Raw genomic sequence first — 18,178 nt, 5'->3', positions numbered from 1 at the left:
CCCGATACACCCCTCCAGGGGTTGTATCGGGTCAGACGCTGGTTTAGAGGGTAGTCGGGCCTTAAATTGATCCCTCTGAACCAGTTTTGAAAAAAAAATAAAAGCTAAAAAAATTACTGATACAGGCCAATACACCCTATCAATGTATTAGCGTATCGGCATGTGTCGATACTTTGAACCTTGGTTGGAAGATGAAAGTCCCATCTTTACTTTTAAGTTCTTTTCTTCTGTGATTTTGTAAGAAATTTTTTTTGGATCAAGTGTGCATTTTTGTGGAATGATGTGGCCTCAAAATTGAGCCTATGGTGCATCTTTTGTCCTTTTGCTTCTCAAATTTGGTTTGGTTCCACTAGAGTTTAAGATTCGAATTGTTATATAATAAAACTGATATTCACACAGTGGACCCAATTTTGCCATCTTAGAATACATTGCATCCCCTTAACTTATACATAGTGGGGCTTCCCTCGCTATTTACTATTAGATTTATCTCACTCAAGAGAGCCATTTTTTGTCACGAACATAAAAATCAATTTTTGTATAGCAAGATATATATTACTTTATATCAACGGTTTAAAAAATGATCCAGAAATGGAATCGTTCTAGTCACCGGTTTTTTGGTTGATGGTTCGACCGTCCGATTCAAATGAATGGCCCGTTTTAACAGTAAAATTAAAAAAAATTAAAAAATAATAAAAAATTAAAAACCATTAACGGGTCAATGAATTGACCACCCGAGTGAATGATTTGTTGACTTTTTCAACGTTTTTTAACCAAATTTCGAGTTTGGGATAAAACAAAATCGGTTGCCTGAACAATTCCCGGGCTGAACAGTCCAACCGTCCGGGTCAACGGTGATTCGAAAACGTTGCTTTATACAATTTCTTTTTGCATGCAAAAGCAGGGGCACCGCAGAGCAATTTATAACAATAGAAGGCATTCATTGGGTTTATTGTTCTTTCTTTTTTTGTTCCTTAATCTTTTCCATGTATGTTGTTCAAAATTGGTTTTGTTATGTATTTATTTTACGAAGGATTGCAAGCTACAAATTGTGGGACGAATTGATTAGGCATATTTACTTCGTCAGTAATACGAAAGAATTATGTCTAATAAAGTCAAGAACGGTAAATTATGGTAAATTATAAATGAGATGTCTCCAAATGTGCTTCATCAATTGGAGAAATCTCTGCCCTTATGGATTTCATTTAGAATGACAAACTTGCATGTACCTCACCACCGGTAAACTCGAAAAAAAAAAAAAAGAGAGCTGTGCTTTTACATATTTGTTTTTGGCAAGTCCTCTTTCCCCTCAACAAAAGTAAAAAAAGGAAGACGAATAGTTACATACCAAATGTTGTAATTTATTATTGTCTGAAAAAGAGAAAAAAAAATGATAATGTTTCACCTCTAGACAAACAAAAAGGGGATGAGCAAAGCTAAACAACATCCCAAATAAGAGTACAAACATCAAGAGGTTTAATGGATAGTTCTCTTTTAACTTAGCAAAAGGGGAGTAGAACTATGAACAACACGTGGCCTTCTTTCCTTCAGAACTCCCCTCCTTGCCAGGAACGACAATCTTGGTTCCTTTCAGAAGTGCTGACTTTCCTCCTGAATCCATATCATCATTGGCAGTGAGGGTCTTCTTGCTGACTACCCGATAAATCTCTGTCAAAATTGTCAAGAAGGCACTCTCAACATTGGTGGCCTCTAGGGCTGATGTCTCCATAAAGAAGAGGCTTTCGCTCTGCGCAAAATCCTTGGCATCTTCTATGGGGACTGTTCGAAGGGTGCTTAGATCAGACTTGTTGCCAACGAGCATGATAACGATGTTCTTATCTGCATGACTCTTGAGTTCATCCAGCCATTTTGCCACGTGGTCAAATGATTGACGTTTGGTCATGTCATACACAAGCATTGCCCCAACTGCTCCTCGGTAGTATGCACTTGTCACGGCTCTATACCTGAGCATCCATCAACTTATTTAAAAGATTAAATCACTAGTTATAAATTATAATTATATTATATAAAAGGAGAAAACGTACAAGTAATCATCTAAATCTGAATGTGATTTTTGTGTGGGTTCAACCAAACAAGGCAAGAAATTTGGCATGCAATAGATTAATCCACATATTCTTATTGATGCAGAACCACGAATGTTAGTTTATCGTCACAATTGTTCTACATACTTGCATTCAATTTACTATCTTTTTTAACTTTTCTCCGGTGCTGAACCCCGCACATCCCATTTTGATAGATGGGGAATTGCATCCCTGGTGAAAAGCTAAAAGAAACACCATTTACAATAATGAATAATAATATATACTAGGTATAATTTGTGCGTATCTAAAATGTACTCTAACTAACAAATAGTACTGACTTGGATAGGAAAGATTCTTCCTTTAGGGGTGCCCACTTTTCCACCCTTGAACCCTAGAGATAAATCATGACTCAAGATGTAAAGGGCTAGAACATTTATTTTATACACAAATTTTGCCAAAATAGTTGAATTGAAAGAAACCAAGAAAATCTAATGGTAAAATGACAAATAACATTCAAGAAGACCACTAGTAGCAATAAATTCATAGCAAGTACAATCTGCTTTAAGTTCCTGGAGTGAAAAAAAAAATGGCAAAACCACACCCAACCAACACCTTTTATGATACTCTATTTTTTATCTTTACCTTTAACTACTTTTGGTTTCTTACTAGAAGATATTATGCTCACTAATATTCATCCGATTTGCTTTGGTCATGTCTGTAAATTAAAAGAAAAAGTGGTTACTCTGTTATTTTAATTCAACTATTCTTATAATTCTCTCTTCTTTTCTTTATCTTTTAAGTTTTATTCAATATTATTCCCATTAAATCAGTAATTTATGGATAGATCTCATCAATAATACTACATCCCAAATCTGTAAATAGATTTTGTGCAAAAAGTATACGATTGGAGCTAATAGATGCAACCCGGTTCCATGTGTTCATAACCTTGAAAATACTAACTATGAACTCAATCTGGGAAGAAGGATTATTGGATAGAACCCACATAAGAAAGTCAAGCAATAACATTTTCTATTAATGCCATTGATCCAGGAATTAGTCCTTCAAATGTCCAAAGAGCTTTCTATAAGAATGCCGGTTTTACCAAATGTGAGAAAAAGGGTATAGAGCAACTAAGGATCAAACAAAGGAGGATTCTATGATGAGCATGGCATTATCACTCCCTGTTGGTAAATGTAGATCATGGACAAGCTGAGGGTGACATTGCAGACCTGAATCAAATATTCCAATGAGTACCAAATACAAAGAGCACTGCAAACAAGAAATAGCATTGTTGCATATGCATGTTTCTTGTCAAGCAAAGACTAATGCTTTCCAATACTCTAATTGAAATGCATGTTTGATATGTCGCAACAAGCTTGTCATGGGGTCTTATTCTATTCCAAAGTTGATGCAAACTAATTGTATCATTTGATTGCAAGTAAATAACAAATAAATAAATAGATAAAAGTAGCAAAAAGGCTTTAGTGACTCATTTTCAACACAATAGGCAAAATTTTCTCTACAACCTTCAGTCCATATTTATAGGTATATTCTACAGAATCAAGCCTAGGAATGTTAGGTTGAGGTGAAAACTTAAAGTCCAGGAATGTAGCTTGCATGAAGTTTATGCTCTTTTAACAGCATAGACATTTCTACAAGTCTTCCTCATCATTCAGGTTAAACACAATAAGAAATAATATCTTTTTGGGAAAAAAGTGATGGAGTTTTACTAGCGATGAACAGGGATATAATGAAACCAAAAATCCCAAAACCCCCTTCTCTTGGGAAGAACAAGATTGGTAACCTAACATAGCACATCTCCTAGCATCACAAAAATTCTGGAAGATACAAGTGAGCTTCATAGCTGAGCCACTGGTCCTGGAGCTCCCCATTCTAATGCAACCCTGCCTATGCCTTCCTTTGTGGAGTGTCAGCAAGGTGAATCTTTAACAGTTCTGGATCCATGCCATACCTTCTACATTGTTTGTCGCTCTAACATAGTTTTTTCTGCTGCACTTTAAATTGCAAGCTTTTTCATGGTCATATTTGATATAAATTCCAAAAGCTAGAAGGTTTTAAGACTTTTTCACTAGTTTAAAAAAAGAAACAGCTAAAAGAAAACACAATACATCAAAAAGGTTCATGAAATGGGAAGTAACAAATAGTGAAAAAGCATTGAAAATTGTCAAGGTAACAACAACCCAAGAACAGTGTCCTTCCTTACCCCAAACCTAGCTAGAGCATCAAACATTGAATTAGGAACTTTATCCCTGCCATTCCAAATGCAGCCCATAAACCCCTAATAAATCCTATTTTCCCTTAACTTACAAATCACAACTTATTCTAATCTCTACAAAAATTGCATTGTCTAAGCCTATAGTACTTTTGAACTCTCCAACAAGCATGCAGTAAACCCCTGGATATTAAAAAAATAAAAACAAATATAAGAATCCCTAACCTTAATATGATTCCACCCTCAGTAACAGCCAATTGCATCCACTGTGCTTGAATCAAAAGAGTGAAAATAATCCGTAGGCATATAAAACAAAATCACTAATATTTGGAAAATTGAAGGGCAAAAAAATATCCATCATAGTGAATTTAAATCTCTCCTTCCAAATGTGAGAATCCAAACACCCAAGATCTCCAGAATAGGGCAATGAGCAAAGTGTTGAGGGACAATTGAAAGGTAAAAAAAAAAAATCCTTGAGAGAAAGGGAAACAGATGGCAATTTTAATGACAACATCCAGCATTCTATAAAGAAAGCAACTGTAATGCCCAGATATGGATACGAATACAGGCATGGATATGGGAAACAGGGATACCACTCTCCATTTCTTGAAGTTATGCACATGAATCACCTGTTCCTTGACTGGCTGATAGAAAATGGGATGTGAAATCTTTTTTGCAGAATCCATTAAGTTGATGACTATGAGGCTATTTGAAAGGTTGGAAGTTAGGAGGTCTTAAAAAGTGTAAGAACATATACTTGCAAACCACCATAGACCCGGCTAAGGGCATCTTAGCAAGAAAGTTAATCTCCCTGAATGCAAATCTGTACTTCCATGGTGTCGAGTTTACTTGCTTAGCCCAAGTAATGACCAGAAGTGAGTCCCCCCTCCACTTCCAATTCTCTAGCTTCTAATTGTTCTGCTAGTTTCAGGCCTAGTAAAAGTGCCATTGTCTCTGCCTGAACCGAGTCTCAATACCCAATTGGTCCTCAGAGCCACAACTTCCCCATTATGATTTTGAAATACTCCCCCTATTCCTGCTCTCCCAGGGTTTCCAAGGGAGCTTCCATCAAAATTCAGCTTCAATTTATGTGGTTCTGGAGGTTTCCAATCCATCTTAATAATCACTTTATGTGTTCCCATTTGTGTCACTTCCTTCCAATTCCTCATTATATCATTTATAGAAATATCTTTGAATATGTCAATAGTTTTTCCCCAATGTGCAGATCTGATTTTAATTGTTTCAATTACTGCCTCTTTAGATCTGCTCCTCTCATTGAAAATCCTTTGATTTTTTACTTCCCAAATGGTCCAAACTACAGCTGCTCTTGTTACCTTCCATAAGCATTTTGCCCTTTTTTTCTGTAGCCGCAAAGAATTAGAACTGAATAAGCTAACCACATCTTGGGGGGTTCTGATCTGCAACCAAAGAGTGAAGAAAGTAATCCCAAATACAAGACACAAAAGAGAAAGAGGTTAGTAATTGAGTTAGGGTCTCACCACTAGCCAAACAGATGATACAAACATGAGGAGAGAGGCACTTAACTGGCCTTCTTTTCTGTAGCAAGTCACAGGTATTAACCTTTCCAAGTAACACTTCCCAACAAAGAGTTTACACTTTAGGAGGGATTGGCTTACACCAAATTTCTTTTACTGGGAAATTCTCCCCCAAATGTTCTGGATGGGTAAGGGTGTTGACAAGGAGGCACGAGAGAAAAGACCAAACTCTCCTGTCCATGGAATTTTGATCCAAAAAGACTTGTTCCAATTTTGAAAGCAGAAGAACTAGGGAATCACATTCATTGTCCCTCAAGCCCCTTCTAAAGCCAAAGTTCCAGTTCAAACCAAGCTCTGAGAGTAAACCAAACTTGGCAACAGGCTCAGCCTTATAGTCTAACAAAGCATAGAGCATAAGGAATTGTTGTTTAAGGGGTGATTCCCCCAACCAAAGGTCTTCCAAAAAGGACTTTGTTGCCACACCCCACATCACATCGGATATAATTAAGGAATGGAGGGAGTACCTCAAAAATTGCTTTCCAAAAGAAAAATGAAGCTGCCTTAGGTGCTAGTTTTGCATCCCAGCCATTGTCCACTACACCATGGATGCTTCCAATGACCTTGTGCCAAACCTTTCACCTTCTAGGGGAAATCTCCAAAGCCATTTTCCCAAGAGGGTTGTATTACTCTTAACCAGATTTCCTAATCCAAGTCCTCCTTTGTCCTTTCCTTTACATACTTGTTCCCACTTAACCAAATGGCCTTTCTTTTCATCTCCCAGTTCCCACAAGAAATCTCTCATTATTCTTTTCCAATTGCCTTGCAATTTTTACCAGAATTCTAAAGGTGGACAGGTAATAAGTGGGTAGGTTGGCTAGAGTGGATCTAATCAACATAATTCTTCCCCCCATAGAAATGTAGTTCCTTTTCCACATGGCTAGCTTCCTAGAAAATCTTTCTATTATGGGTTTCCAAAAGCCGTTCATTCTCGGGTCCCCCCAAAAGGCATGTTACGGACACGACACCCGGCAACACGCTGCGTTGCAACCGCAGGCAGCAGCGCGCACAGCGGCGCGCCTAGCGGCACGCACCGCCCGGCTGCGCGCCGCGGTACAGGCTGCCAGCCGCACGCCGAGCAGCACGCACCACCCGGCAGCAGCACGCACCACACAGCAGCAGCACGCACCTCACAGCAGCAGAAAAATGAGATGCACACGCCAGCGGTAGAGCAGGCCCACACGACAGCTCATCCGGGTGGGCCTACACTTATCTGGCCACAGCAGCCCTGCGTGCCAACCCAGTTGTACCTTTCCCTTAACCCCTATTTTTGTGTTTCCCTTAGAAGTAGGAGTTTGAGTTTCGATAGAAGTTTAAGTTGTGATAAGAGAGGGACTACCTTAGCCGAATGCAAGAAGGAAACCCTCTTGTAATCTCCTATTTAGGGAGCCGATTTTATTCAATAAAGGCATCGAATTTTTCAGTCAAGAAAGAGAGCAAGGAGAGTTAGGTGATCTCTTGAACAAATCACCCCTCAATCTGCCACCATAGGGTCAACTCGCAAAGCCAAGGGCAAGGAGTTTTCCCCACAGACCGCCCCGTGACGAGATCCTATGCCCGGGCCCATAACATTTTGGTATCAGAGCCAAGCGTCATGGGCGACATGGAGCAGCTATCGTCCAAGGTTCACGAGCTGGAACACCGTCTCGTGGAAAATCATGCGGAGGTAAGAGAAGTTAAAGAGGACGTCAGGGAACTTCGGCGTCTACTAGAGTTATACTTCTCCACCAAGGAAGGGAGCCCTGAAGGGGCAGCCACTAACCACAGCCGCCCAGATCAGACAGAGGGCTCCGGTGAGCGACAGAACAACGCACCGACAGCAGCAATCATACCCAAATACAGTCGTCTGGAGTTTCCCTCATACAGCGGCAGCGGTGACCCACTGGGATGGTTGTACGGCTGTGAGCAATTCTTCCACAATCAGCTTACAGAAGAGAAGGACAAGGTCAGCCTGGCAGCATTTCACTTGACCGATGAAGCACAGCTCTGGTTCTACCGAGTGGAGCAGGAAGAACCAAGCCTTAGTTGGGGCCAATTCAAGTCGTATTGCCTCCTCCGATTCGGGCCCCCATTAATGAGCAACCCCTTGGGGGAGCTCATTAATCTCAAACAAACCAGGACCGTCGCGGAGTATCAGCGGCAGTTTCAGACTCTTCTCGCCAGAGCCTCTTCGGTTCGGCCAGACCAGCAGGTGGATATTTTCACAGTCGGCCTATCTGAACCCCTGAGAGTCGATGTGGAGATGCAGAGCCCACCCAACTTGGTCACAGCAATGAATCTGGCCCGAGCCTTCAAGCGCAAGCTGCAGATCAGCCGAGGGCCGTCCAGCATGGGGCGTTCCGCAACGACTTGGGCGAACCCAAGGACTACCACATGAGGGCCTTCGATGGCTGCCAATAGGGAACAACGCCCTTTCACCAACAACACTACCCAAGCTGCAACTAGCATGGGTAGCAGCACGACAGCACCTCCCATCAGACGCTTATCCAGGGCTGAGATGGCAGAGCGCCGAGCCAAGGGCCAATGCTTCAACTGTGACGAGTTGTACTCAGCCGGCCACCGTTGCAAGCGGTTATTCTGCCTCCTGGTAGACGAGCTAGAGGAGGAAGAAGAGGAATAGGTGGCACTAGAACCCGAGATCTCCCTCCATGCCATCACTGGAGTCCAAAACTCCCAAACAATGTAGCTGCAGGCCCAGGTTGCAAGAAAACAGGTACGGATTCTGGTTGACTCAGGGAGCACCCACAACTTCATCAGCAAGCAGGCTGCGCTCCAACTGAAGCTACCAATGGAAGACAGACCACGGCTCCTGGTGGCTGTAGCAAATGGGGAGAGAGTCACAGTCCAGGGATCTGCCGAAGCGTCCAAATCCAGGTGGATTCTGAACCATTCCTTGCAGATCTATTTGTTCTGACCATAGACGAGTTCGACATATGTTGGGGATTAAGTGGCTCATCACCCTCGGCCCCATCCTATGGGATTTCAGTGCCTTAACCATGACGTTTGACTTACATGGGAAACGGGTCACCTAGAAAGGGACCAAGATGAGAGCAAGAAAACCACAGTTGCATACTCTCCATGGAGACGCCTTGCACACTGCAGAGATGGAGAGGCTTCTTGCCGATTTTTCAGATGTGTTCTCAGAGCCGAAGGGCCTTCCGCCTGGCCAGTCGTGTGACCATCAGATCCCCTTAATACCAGGGGCAGGACCCATTGTCGTGAGGTCGTACCGTTACCCGAACCTACAAAAGGACGAGATAGAGAGATAGTGTACAGAGATGCTGGAACAAGGAATCATACGTCCCAGCCGCTCTCCATTCTCTTCACCAGTCTTGTTGGTGCCAAAGCAAGACGGCACCTGGAGATTTTGTGTGGACTACAGGGAGCTCAACAGTAGAACCGTCAAGAACAAGTTCCCGATCCCGGTGGTAGACAAATTGCTAGATGAGCTCCACGGATCTCAATACTTTTCTAAGCTGAATCTCATGTCAGGTTATTTCCGGGTCCGAATGGCCCCTAAAGATGTGGAGAAAACAGCCTTTCGAACGCATCACGGCCACTTTGAATTCCTGGTCATGCCTTTTGGCCTCACCAATGCCCCATCTACATTCCAGGCCCTGATGAACGAGGTATTTCAGCCCCACCTCCGCAGATTCGTCCTAGTATTTTTCGACGACATCTTAATTTACAGTACTTCGTGGGTGGAGAACGTTTGTCACCTGAGGATAGTTCTGGAGCTGCTACGAGAGCACAAGCTCTTCCTAAAACGAACCAAGTGCTCCTTCGGAGAGTCGCAGGTCCTTTACCTAGGCCATAGAGTCAGCAGGGAAGGAGTCTCGGTAGATAACTCCAAGATTCAATCCATCCGGGAGTGGCCCAAGCCTCAAACCATTAGGGCTCTCCGCGGGTTCTTGGGCCTCACGGGATACTACCACAAGTTTGTAAGGGACTATGGACTCCTAGCGGCCCCATTGACCAAGATGTTGAAGAAGAATGCATTTCATTGGGATGAAGCAGCTAACACCGCCTTCACAAACCTAAGGGACACACTCTCCACTACCCTCGTGCTACAACTACCAAACTTTGACCAAGAATTTACGGTGGAGTGTGATGCGTCTGGCATAGGCATTGCCGCAGTACTACAACAGAAAGAGCACCCCATCGCCTTCTTTAGCCACAAACTAGCAGATCGGCACCTGAAGCTACCGGCCAACGAGCACAAATTGATCGGACTGGCCAAGGCCATCCAGCATTGGAGGTCGTATTTGTGGGGCAGGCCCTTCGTTGTCAAGACAAATCACTACAGCCTCAAATATCTTCTAGAGCAGCGGCTCACTACTCCACCTCAACAGCACTGGGCAAGCAAACTGCTAGGGTTTGACTTCCGCGTAGACCACAAGGCGGGAGCCTCTAACCAGGCCGCCTTTGCGCTGTCCAGGCGTGAAGAGGACACGGCACACCTCTGCGCGGTCTCCCAGCCCCGCCTGACCCTACTGGAGAACCTAAGAAACGTGTTGCCCCAATCACCAACGTGGAGAGACCTGGTGCAAGAATTGCAGTCTGGCACGACCCAACCAAACTAGACCATCCACGAGGGACTTGTGTTGTACAAAGGAAGGGTATATCTCCTGACAGATTGTCCCTTAATTCCAACTATCCTCACCAATATCCACAATGCCACCCATGAAAGGGTGCAAAAGACGTTACACCGCGTCCGTGCAGACTTTCATTAGCATGGTATGCGAGGCTCGGTTAGGGATTTCATCCAGAACTGCTCCGTATGTCAGCAACAAAAGTGGGCGAGCTTACACCCAGTAGGACTCCTACAGCCCCTTTCACTCCCAATGCAGATCTGGGTCGATATCTCTATGGACTTCGTTGAAGGCTTGCCTAAAGTCGGTGGGAAATCCATCTTATTCATAGTGGTGGACCGCTTCTCCAAATATGCTCATTTCATTCCATTGTCCCACCCCTACAGCACAGTTTCTATGGCCCACACCTTTTTCACACACATCTTCCGCCTACATGGGCTGCCCGAGTCCATCGTCAGTGACAAGGATGCAGTCTTCACCAGCATCTTCTGGAAGGAGCTGTTCAGATTACAGGGCACAACCCTAGCCTTTTCCTCCGCCTATCATCCACAGACGGACAGGCAAACGGAGGTTGTCAATCGCACCATAGAAATGTACCTCTGTTGCTTTGTAGGGGACCAACCACGACGCTGGGTGGACTGCCTCCCTTGGGCCGAATACTACTATAGCACATCCTACCACTCGTCCCTTGGCATGACTCCCTTCCACGTGGTGTATGGGCGAGACCCTCCTTGTCTCCTCTCCTACGAACCGGGATCAATACGGTTGGAAGAAGTAGACCGCAGCTTCCAAGACCGCGATGCCTTACTGGCTGAAGTCTCCTTACGTTTGCAGCAGGCACAGGCACACATGAAGATAACCTACGATCAGCACCGCCGCGAGGTCACCTTCCAGCCAGGACAGTTCGTTTGGCTAAAGCTCCAGCCCTACCGGCAGCTCTCCCTCAGGCGACGGAGCCCCCAAAAGCTGACCCCAAGGTTCTACGGGCCTTTCAATGTTCTTCGACAGATCGGGAAGGTTGCCTATCAACTTGAACTGCCAAAGCACAACAAAATTCATGACGTCTTCCATGTGTCCCTACTCAAGCCTTTTACAGGAACTCCCCCAACACAAGTGCATCCTCTACCCCCTCTCAAGGACGGTAGACCCATCCTCCAACCTAGAGTGCTTGTCCGATCACGCATCAAACAGGGCATCTTCGAGGTTGAGGACAACGCCTACCCCGACCTCGAGCTTGAGGACAAGCTCGTTGTCCAGGAGGGGTGTAATGTTACGGACACGACACCCGGCAACACGCTGCGTCGCAACCGCAGGCAGCGGCGCACACAGCAACGCGCCTAGCGGCACGCGCCGCGGAACAGGCTGCAGCGCGCACAGCGACGCACCTAGCGGCACACACCGCCCGGCAGCGCACCGCGGTACAGGTTGCAAGCCGCACGCCGAGCGGCACGCACCGCCCGGCAACAACACCCAGCAGCGAGACACACCACACGACAGCGACACACACCACACGGCATAAGCATGCACCTCACAGCAGCAGCAAAATGAGACGCACGCGCCAGTGGTAGAGCGGGCCCACATGACAGCTCATCCGGGTGGGCCCACACTTATCCGGCCACAGCAACCCTGTGCGCCAATGCCAGTTGTACCTTTCCCTTATCCCCTACTTTTGTGTTTCCCTTAGAAGTAGGAGTTTGAGTTTCGATAGAAGTTTAAGTGATAAGAGAGGGACTACCCTAGCCGAATACAAGAAGGAAACCCTCTTGTAATCTCCTATTTAAGGAGCCAATTTTATTCAATAAAGGAATCGAATTTTTCAATCAAGAAAGAGAGCAAGGAGAGTTAGGTGATCTTGAACAAATCACCCCTCAATCCGCCACCATAGGGTCAACTTGCAAAGCCAAGGGCAAGGGAAGGCAAGGAGTTTTCCCCACACACCGCCCCATGACGAGATCCTACGCCCGGGCCCATAACAAGGCATTCCAAGATAATCTAGAGGCCAATTTTTTACCTCACAACCTAGTATTCTCGCAAGCAAGCTAGTTTCTTCCTCTCCCAAGCTCATTTCTGCCACACAGTTCTTTTCCCAATTGACTTTTAAACTTGAGACTCTGGAAATGATCAACTAGGTCCTTCAAATTTCTTAATTTGGATTCTGAACAGTCCTCACAAAACCATGTTCTCTCCTTTCTCTTAGTTTTTCTCTCTTCTCTATGCAGTGAACTACAATGGCATGATCCCTCACCGAAGGGTATGTAGTGCAGCCCCTACGGGGGTCCAACCAATTCTCAATTTCCCTAATCCATTTCCCTCAGACTTTCAAAATTGACTGAAGGTGCCAAATCCATGTGCTTGCAATAGGAGAGGAAGAAAGTAATGGAGTACCACACCTGCAGTTGGAACTTAACGCATTTGGAAGGAGAGAAACCCTAGGATTTTTGAAGACCAAGAATTATTCAACTAAAGAGCTGATTAGAAGGCTTATGGAAAATTTAATTTTTAGTTGTCTATATAGGAGGCAGTAGTTCAAGGGATTTCCATACTGCATTTTTTAATTTTCGAAACGTTGTTTTCTTGAGAAAATGTCCAAAGAAAATTGGTTGTCCAATGATGGATAAACTCTTTTTGTAGTGACTCACCATTCATGCTTATACTTGTACAATAATCTATAATGGATATAGGTACAAGTATCTCATGTAATATGCTTATATCATGCATATATGTCTAGCTTTTGAAGTTAAATGTTATTTCCCATGGCTTGTGCCTTGCCAAATTTAAATATCTAACATCTGCAAATATTTAAATTTCTAACATGGATTTGTTTGGGCTTGCCTCAAGGGGCATGGACGGGGGTCTTAAGGCTCCCAGCCGCTAGGTTAAAAAAAAAAAAAAGTGTCAAATTTTCAAAAGGCGTGCCAAGGCATGTGCCTAGGACCTAGGCAAGGTGTCTACCCTAAAATGTGCCTTGCCTATGCGCCTAGGCGCGTCTTTTAAATCACTATCTAAAAATGCTAATGCTGCGAAGCACATTTAGAAGTATCCACACAGTATTTGATTGTATTTGATTAGTATTGGATGCAATACCAGTACCCACGTTTTAGAAAGTGCTGAAGGTATATGCCTAGAGGTGCGCCTTCAGGTGAAATGCTAAGAAAATGTCTGGAGGCACAACCTAAGGCGTACACCTCCAACATAGAGGTGTATACCTCTATTATACTTTATACAAAAAGCTTATGCCTCATATACTTTGATATTTAAGCCATTTTTTATAATAAAAATGTTATAGATAAAGTGGGGGACCATTTCATCAATGTCTCCCATTATACATTAACATATTGCAGATGATGAAAACCCTACAAATTTGTTTATTGTAATATTATCAAAATGCTCTTGTATGGACCCCAAAAAAACTAATCATAGTGCACTAATATGAACCCAGCCATATAAGGCCATAACTGAAAAATATTATCATCTACACAACACTAATGCCTCCTTGTGCTCAAGAGGCTTACACCTCTTATGTTCTTAACCAACACATCCATGTTTTAAAGATACACTAGACATGTACAGGTCTCCAGGTATCACTGGAAAGCAAGGCAATTCAATGCCTAGGTAATCAAAATGATTAAATAAATATATGCACATATTATAATGTATTTAAATTACCAGTGAAATGTACAAAAGTCTGTGTTATCCCTTTATCCAAGAGGACCAACCAAACTTGGCCCACCTTTATCTGCCACTAGATTTTGAGTTAATGACAAGAAACATTGATACTCTTGCCATCTTGGTTTTCTGATATACTTGTTTCATGTCATAACCTCTACTTGATTACTCTCCCCAAAAGTTTCATTTTGCAGCTCAAGAGTTTAACCCCACAATAATTATCATAACTTTGTATATCATCGATCCAATCTAAGATATTGACTTTTTTCTAATCATACCATACAGTGATATAACCTTAGACAAACTCTCATCCACCTTCCCCTAGCCCCTCAAACCCAAACCTTGGAATTAACCTCCCGTTATCATTATTTACTTTTGAGTTTCTCTCAAATTTTTACCAATCCAGCCTTGGATCACATCAGTCTACATCAAAAGAACAATTAAAAGGACATGTAGTGAGTAGAAATTTGTAGTAAAAAACAAAAATGGAAACCACGCTGTTTTAACTGGATATGGTAAAACACGAAAAGTTATGTAGGGGTGAGATTTCTCATTATCACTTTTTCTATTTTTTAATTCCAAACATGAAAAAATTGAGGTGGTTGGGAAAGATGGAAAGCCTGCCAAACAAAAATCATCTAAGCATACATATGTAATATGGATAACAATACGCAAGCATTCCAGTATTTTACATTAGCTATAAACTACTAAGCCACAAATTAAACTAATAAATGATGAAATGGCAATTTACACTTAAGTTTTTAGAAATAATGATAAGATTTTTCTATGAACTTCCTTGATTCAAAGGAAAACCACATATGCACAAGGATTAAAAGCCTCATTTTTAGCTCTTCATACAATCCTACCAACTTAAAATGGGTAAAAAGACACTCGTATCAATATATAAAACAAGCAAAGTTAGTCATTTGCCCCCACTAAGCTGCTTATATATATATGCAGTACATCTAGAACCAAGTTTGTAACTTATATGTGTCAATTAAGTCAAAGCTTTTATAAAGATTTGAGACTTAATTAGAGAGGACTGCTTTGATGACTGAAACTTAGCACTTAACAGACTGCTGAAATTTGGTTTTGATTTCTAATCTTGTAAATTATCTATCCCATATTGTAACATGTCCAAAAGATGGTCAATATTAATTACAAACTTGACAAATTATATTGAATCAAAACTTGATTTGACCCCAGGTGATACAAATTCCCCTAGGGTTGAGGTCTTACATTGTTTTAACGTTTAATAGGAAAGCGATGCAATTTTAGGTTGTTCTTTTAAAATAATAAAAGGAAATAATCTAAACATTGAATTTAACTATAGTCTATGGGCAACCATGTCAAAGGTGAGAAAGAAAAATAAGACAAATGAAAAAGAGACCCAAGTTTTCAAGATTAAGAAAAAAAAAAGTGTCAAAGAATGAAATAAAATATAAGGAGAGGACACCAAAGAGAAGTTCCCCCCTAAACCATTTCTATTTCCAAGATGCATCAGAGATTCTTGAGCTTACCCCTTCCTGGTGATCTTAGAAAAAATATGTATTGGAATAACTGTTGACCTCAACCAATGACTAGACCCTAGTTATCTTGTAAAAACCTATAGTGAGAACTTCCCTCCTTCTTATTGATATTCTTCATGATGTGAATTTTCTTCACTCCACACAGTTTCAATGGGGTCTCGCATCAAGAGATGTCAAGGAGGTGAACAAGACCTACTTTTCTTTAGTTATACCATCCAACAATGAGAAGGTAAAGGAATCAGGGTAGAAGCACAAGTTTATCTCTTTGGCATGTTGCCTAACCTAACCACGTGTAGAAGCATGTTTAAACACAATGCATAAATATACCAAATCAGAAAGTTGCATGTGCTCTAAATAATGTTAAAACAATAAAACCTATGCACTCCTTGATCTCCGATTTATAACCAAGTCGAAATGTCCAAAATAAATGAAAGGTGGGAACTTTAATTTAATAAGCAATAAAGTGGGAAACAAATTAGTGGTTACTCTTAAGTCTCCATTCTCCAACCGTGGCCAAGCTTAAATTATTCAAATCATCTTATACGGTTCCATGAATGATAATCGAGAAGTAGATGTAGGAAACATGATATTGAAGTTCAATTATAACTTATTTTTAGCAGAGTATGAAATATTTTAGCAGGTACAATAAGAAAGAGAGAGAGAGAGAGAGAACACCTTATAATCAATAAAACAAAAGAAATTTTGTACAAATCCTTTAGTTTATCAACCAACTTCACACTCTAAGATGAGATATCAGAAGATAAAAGCTCACCTTTCTTGACCAGCCGTATCCCATATCTGTGCCTTGACAGTCTTGTGATCAATAACAAGCGTTCTCGTCTGGAACTCAACACCAATTGTTGCTTTTGAATCCAAACTGAACTCATTCCTAGCATACCGCGCCAGAAGCTGAGATTTCCCAACAGCCGAATCTCCAATTAAGACGACCTTGAACACGTAATCAATCTTTTGATTGAATTCTCCATACAAATTCGACATCCTAACTCCAATTAAATTCCTCCTCAATCTCCCAATTTAACAATGAACAAAACCAGAAACCTCAAGTCAATCAAGCTAGAAACGGATCAGGCGGGGAAACAGAAAATGATCCGCAGCTCCAATTGTGTTGGAAAGAAAAAAAGAGAAGAAATCGGGATACATGAAGAGCTTTCATTTGGGTTTCTCTCTTAGAGAACTGAATGGAAACGGAGACAATAGTGATGGATAAAGGCGAAGAAGAGAGGAAAGGAGAGAGTTAGGATTTGAGGTAAATAATGAAGAAGACGTGGGATGTAGTTTCAATTGCGGTATTGTTGAAAGGGCGGTGTGCGTGTAGAGTCGTAGAGAGAGAAGTTGCAAGGAAGAACCGTCAACGTCTTGTCCTTATGGCTATAATCTGATCGGATGTACCTCCATCCGAGTTCGATTCGATTAAAAATATCTAACATCCGAACTCGAACTGAACTCCGATCGTATCTATCAGTCTAAATTGAATTCAACTTCGTCGGATATATGGGATTATCAGATTTCATCCGACTCCAATTAAAGCAACCAAAATTTCAGAAATGTTTTTTTCAATGGTCACCGTATGCAGGAAAAAACAGAGTATCGCTGACAAGGTGAAGCATACTTTTTCCAATTTTGCAAAGCGCCCCTGCTTCTTTTGGAGAAAGATTGATAATGCATCCAAGGTTCAGAAGCCGATCCTTCCAATCAAGAGGATTAGAAAAATACTCCACAATCTGAATCCTACACGTCCAAATCAAATCAACATTAATAATCACCAAAAAGAAACAGAAATGAAAAAGAAACTGTCTTACACAGTAGAAGATAAAAAGGAAAGCATTATTTTAATTCGAAATACTTTGAAATCAAAGATGTGTCAACGATTATCTCCCTCCAGAAACCGATGATTCATGCAATTTATTGGAAGGCAACATCAGTTCCTCTATTCTTAACAAATCAGAAACCAGCGTAGAATGATGAATGCCAATTTAACGATACGAGCACATTAAAATTTCATTTATCTAGTCTTGAATGGAACTAACTGATGAGATTCCATTTCGCCCTTAGACTTTCAGACGATCCTAACTACGGGTCTGACGGTCTGAAATCTTTAGCGCTTCACCATTATTAGACCCTCAGAACTCAGATGAGGAGAACGGATAGCCTCACCGCTTCACCACGATGAGGAAGACACTGAGTTCCCATGGTTCAGGAGATTTCTCGATTCTCGATTTTGTCTTCGGTTGTGTAAACCTGAAAAGAAACAGGTATATAACAAGAGATAATGACAGGAATCAAACATCAAGTGGCAGTTAAATTTCACTTTTATACCTGTATATTAAAATTGTTTACGCTTGTCTAAAACATCACCAGCCTCTTGTTACTCGCGGCCAAATGTGCACATGTAGCGATTTCAATTTCAGAGGAGGATTTCAATTTTCCCGTACTTAAGAAGATGTTCTCAATGGACGGTGTATCTGTGAGCGCGTAACAGATCCGATCACGATAATAATAATGTGTTAGATTTTTTAAATTTATTATGTATATAAAAATATTTTTT

General features: G+C 41.8%; 1 protein-coding gene across 4 annotated transcripts; it reads right to left on the bottom strand.

The window, feature by feature from the left end:
- Positions 1 to 1,337: 1,337 nt before the first annotated feature.
- Positions 1,338 to 18,018, bottom strand: LOC148844739 (ras-related protein RABA4d-like). Of its 4 annotated transcripts, none has more exons than XM_088954917.1 (3): positions 17,950 to 18,018; positions 16,385 to 17,361; positions 1,338 to 1,961 (listed from the first exon to the last, which is right to left on the bottom strand). In XM_088954917.1, exons 2-3 carry the CDS (start codon positions 16,609 to 16,611, stop codon positions 1,517 to 1,519), a joined length of 672 nt encoding a protein of 223 aa, XP_088811043.1. In that variant the 5' UTR covers positions 16,612 to 17,361; positions 17,950 to 18,018; the 3' UTR covers positions 1,338 to 1,516. The 4 variants fall into 4 exon arrangements, with proteins under 4 accessions (XP_088811043.1, XP_088811040.1, XP_088811042.1 ...); XM_088954914.1 differs by having other exon boundaries at positions 17,477 to 17,953; XM_088954916.1 differs by lacking the exon at positions 17,950 to 18,018 and adding an exon at positions 17,788 to 17,917.
- Positions 18,019 to 18,178: the final 160 nt, after the last annotated feature.

This window comes from Nelumbo lutea, chromosome 7, assembly GCF_056320005.1.
Source record: "Nelumbo lutea isolate HS-2025 chromosome 7, American lotus-T2T, whole genome shotgun sequence".
NCBI classification, from domain to species: domain Eukaryota; kingdom Viridiplantae; phylum Streptophyta; class Magnoliopsida; order Proteales; family Nelumbonaceae; genus Nelumbo; species Nelumbo lutea.
This window is presented reverse-complemented; position numbering and strand designations above follow the sequence as displayed.

Excerpts from the sequence above, each read along its gene's own strand:
- LOC148844739 (XM_088954917.1), bottom strand. The coding sequence starts at position 16,611 with ATGTCGAATTTGTATGGAGAATTCAATCAAAAGATTGATTACGTGTTC. Across the intron at positions 1,962-16,384 it reads GATACGGCTGGTCAAGAAAG|GTATAGAGCCGTGACAAGTG; the intron begins GTGAGCTTTTAT and ends ATGGATGCTCAG.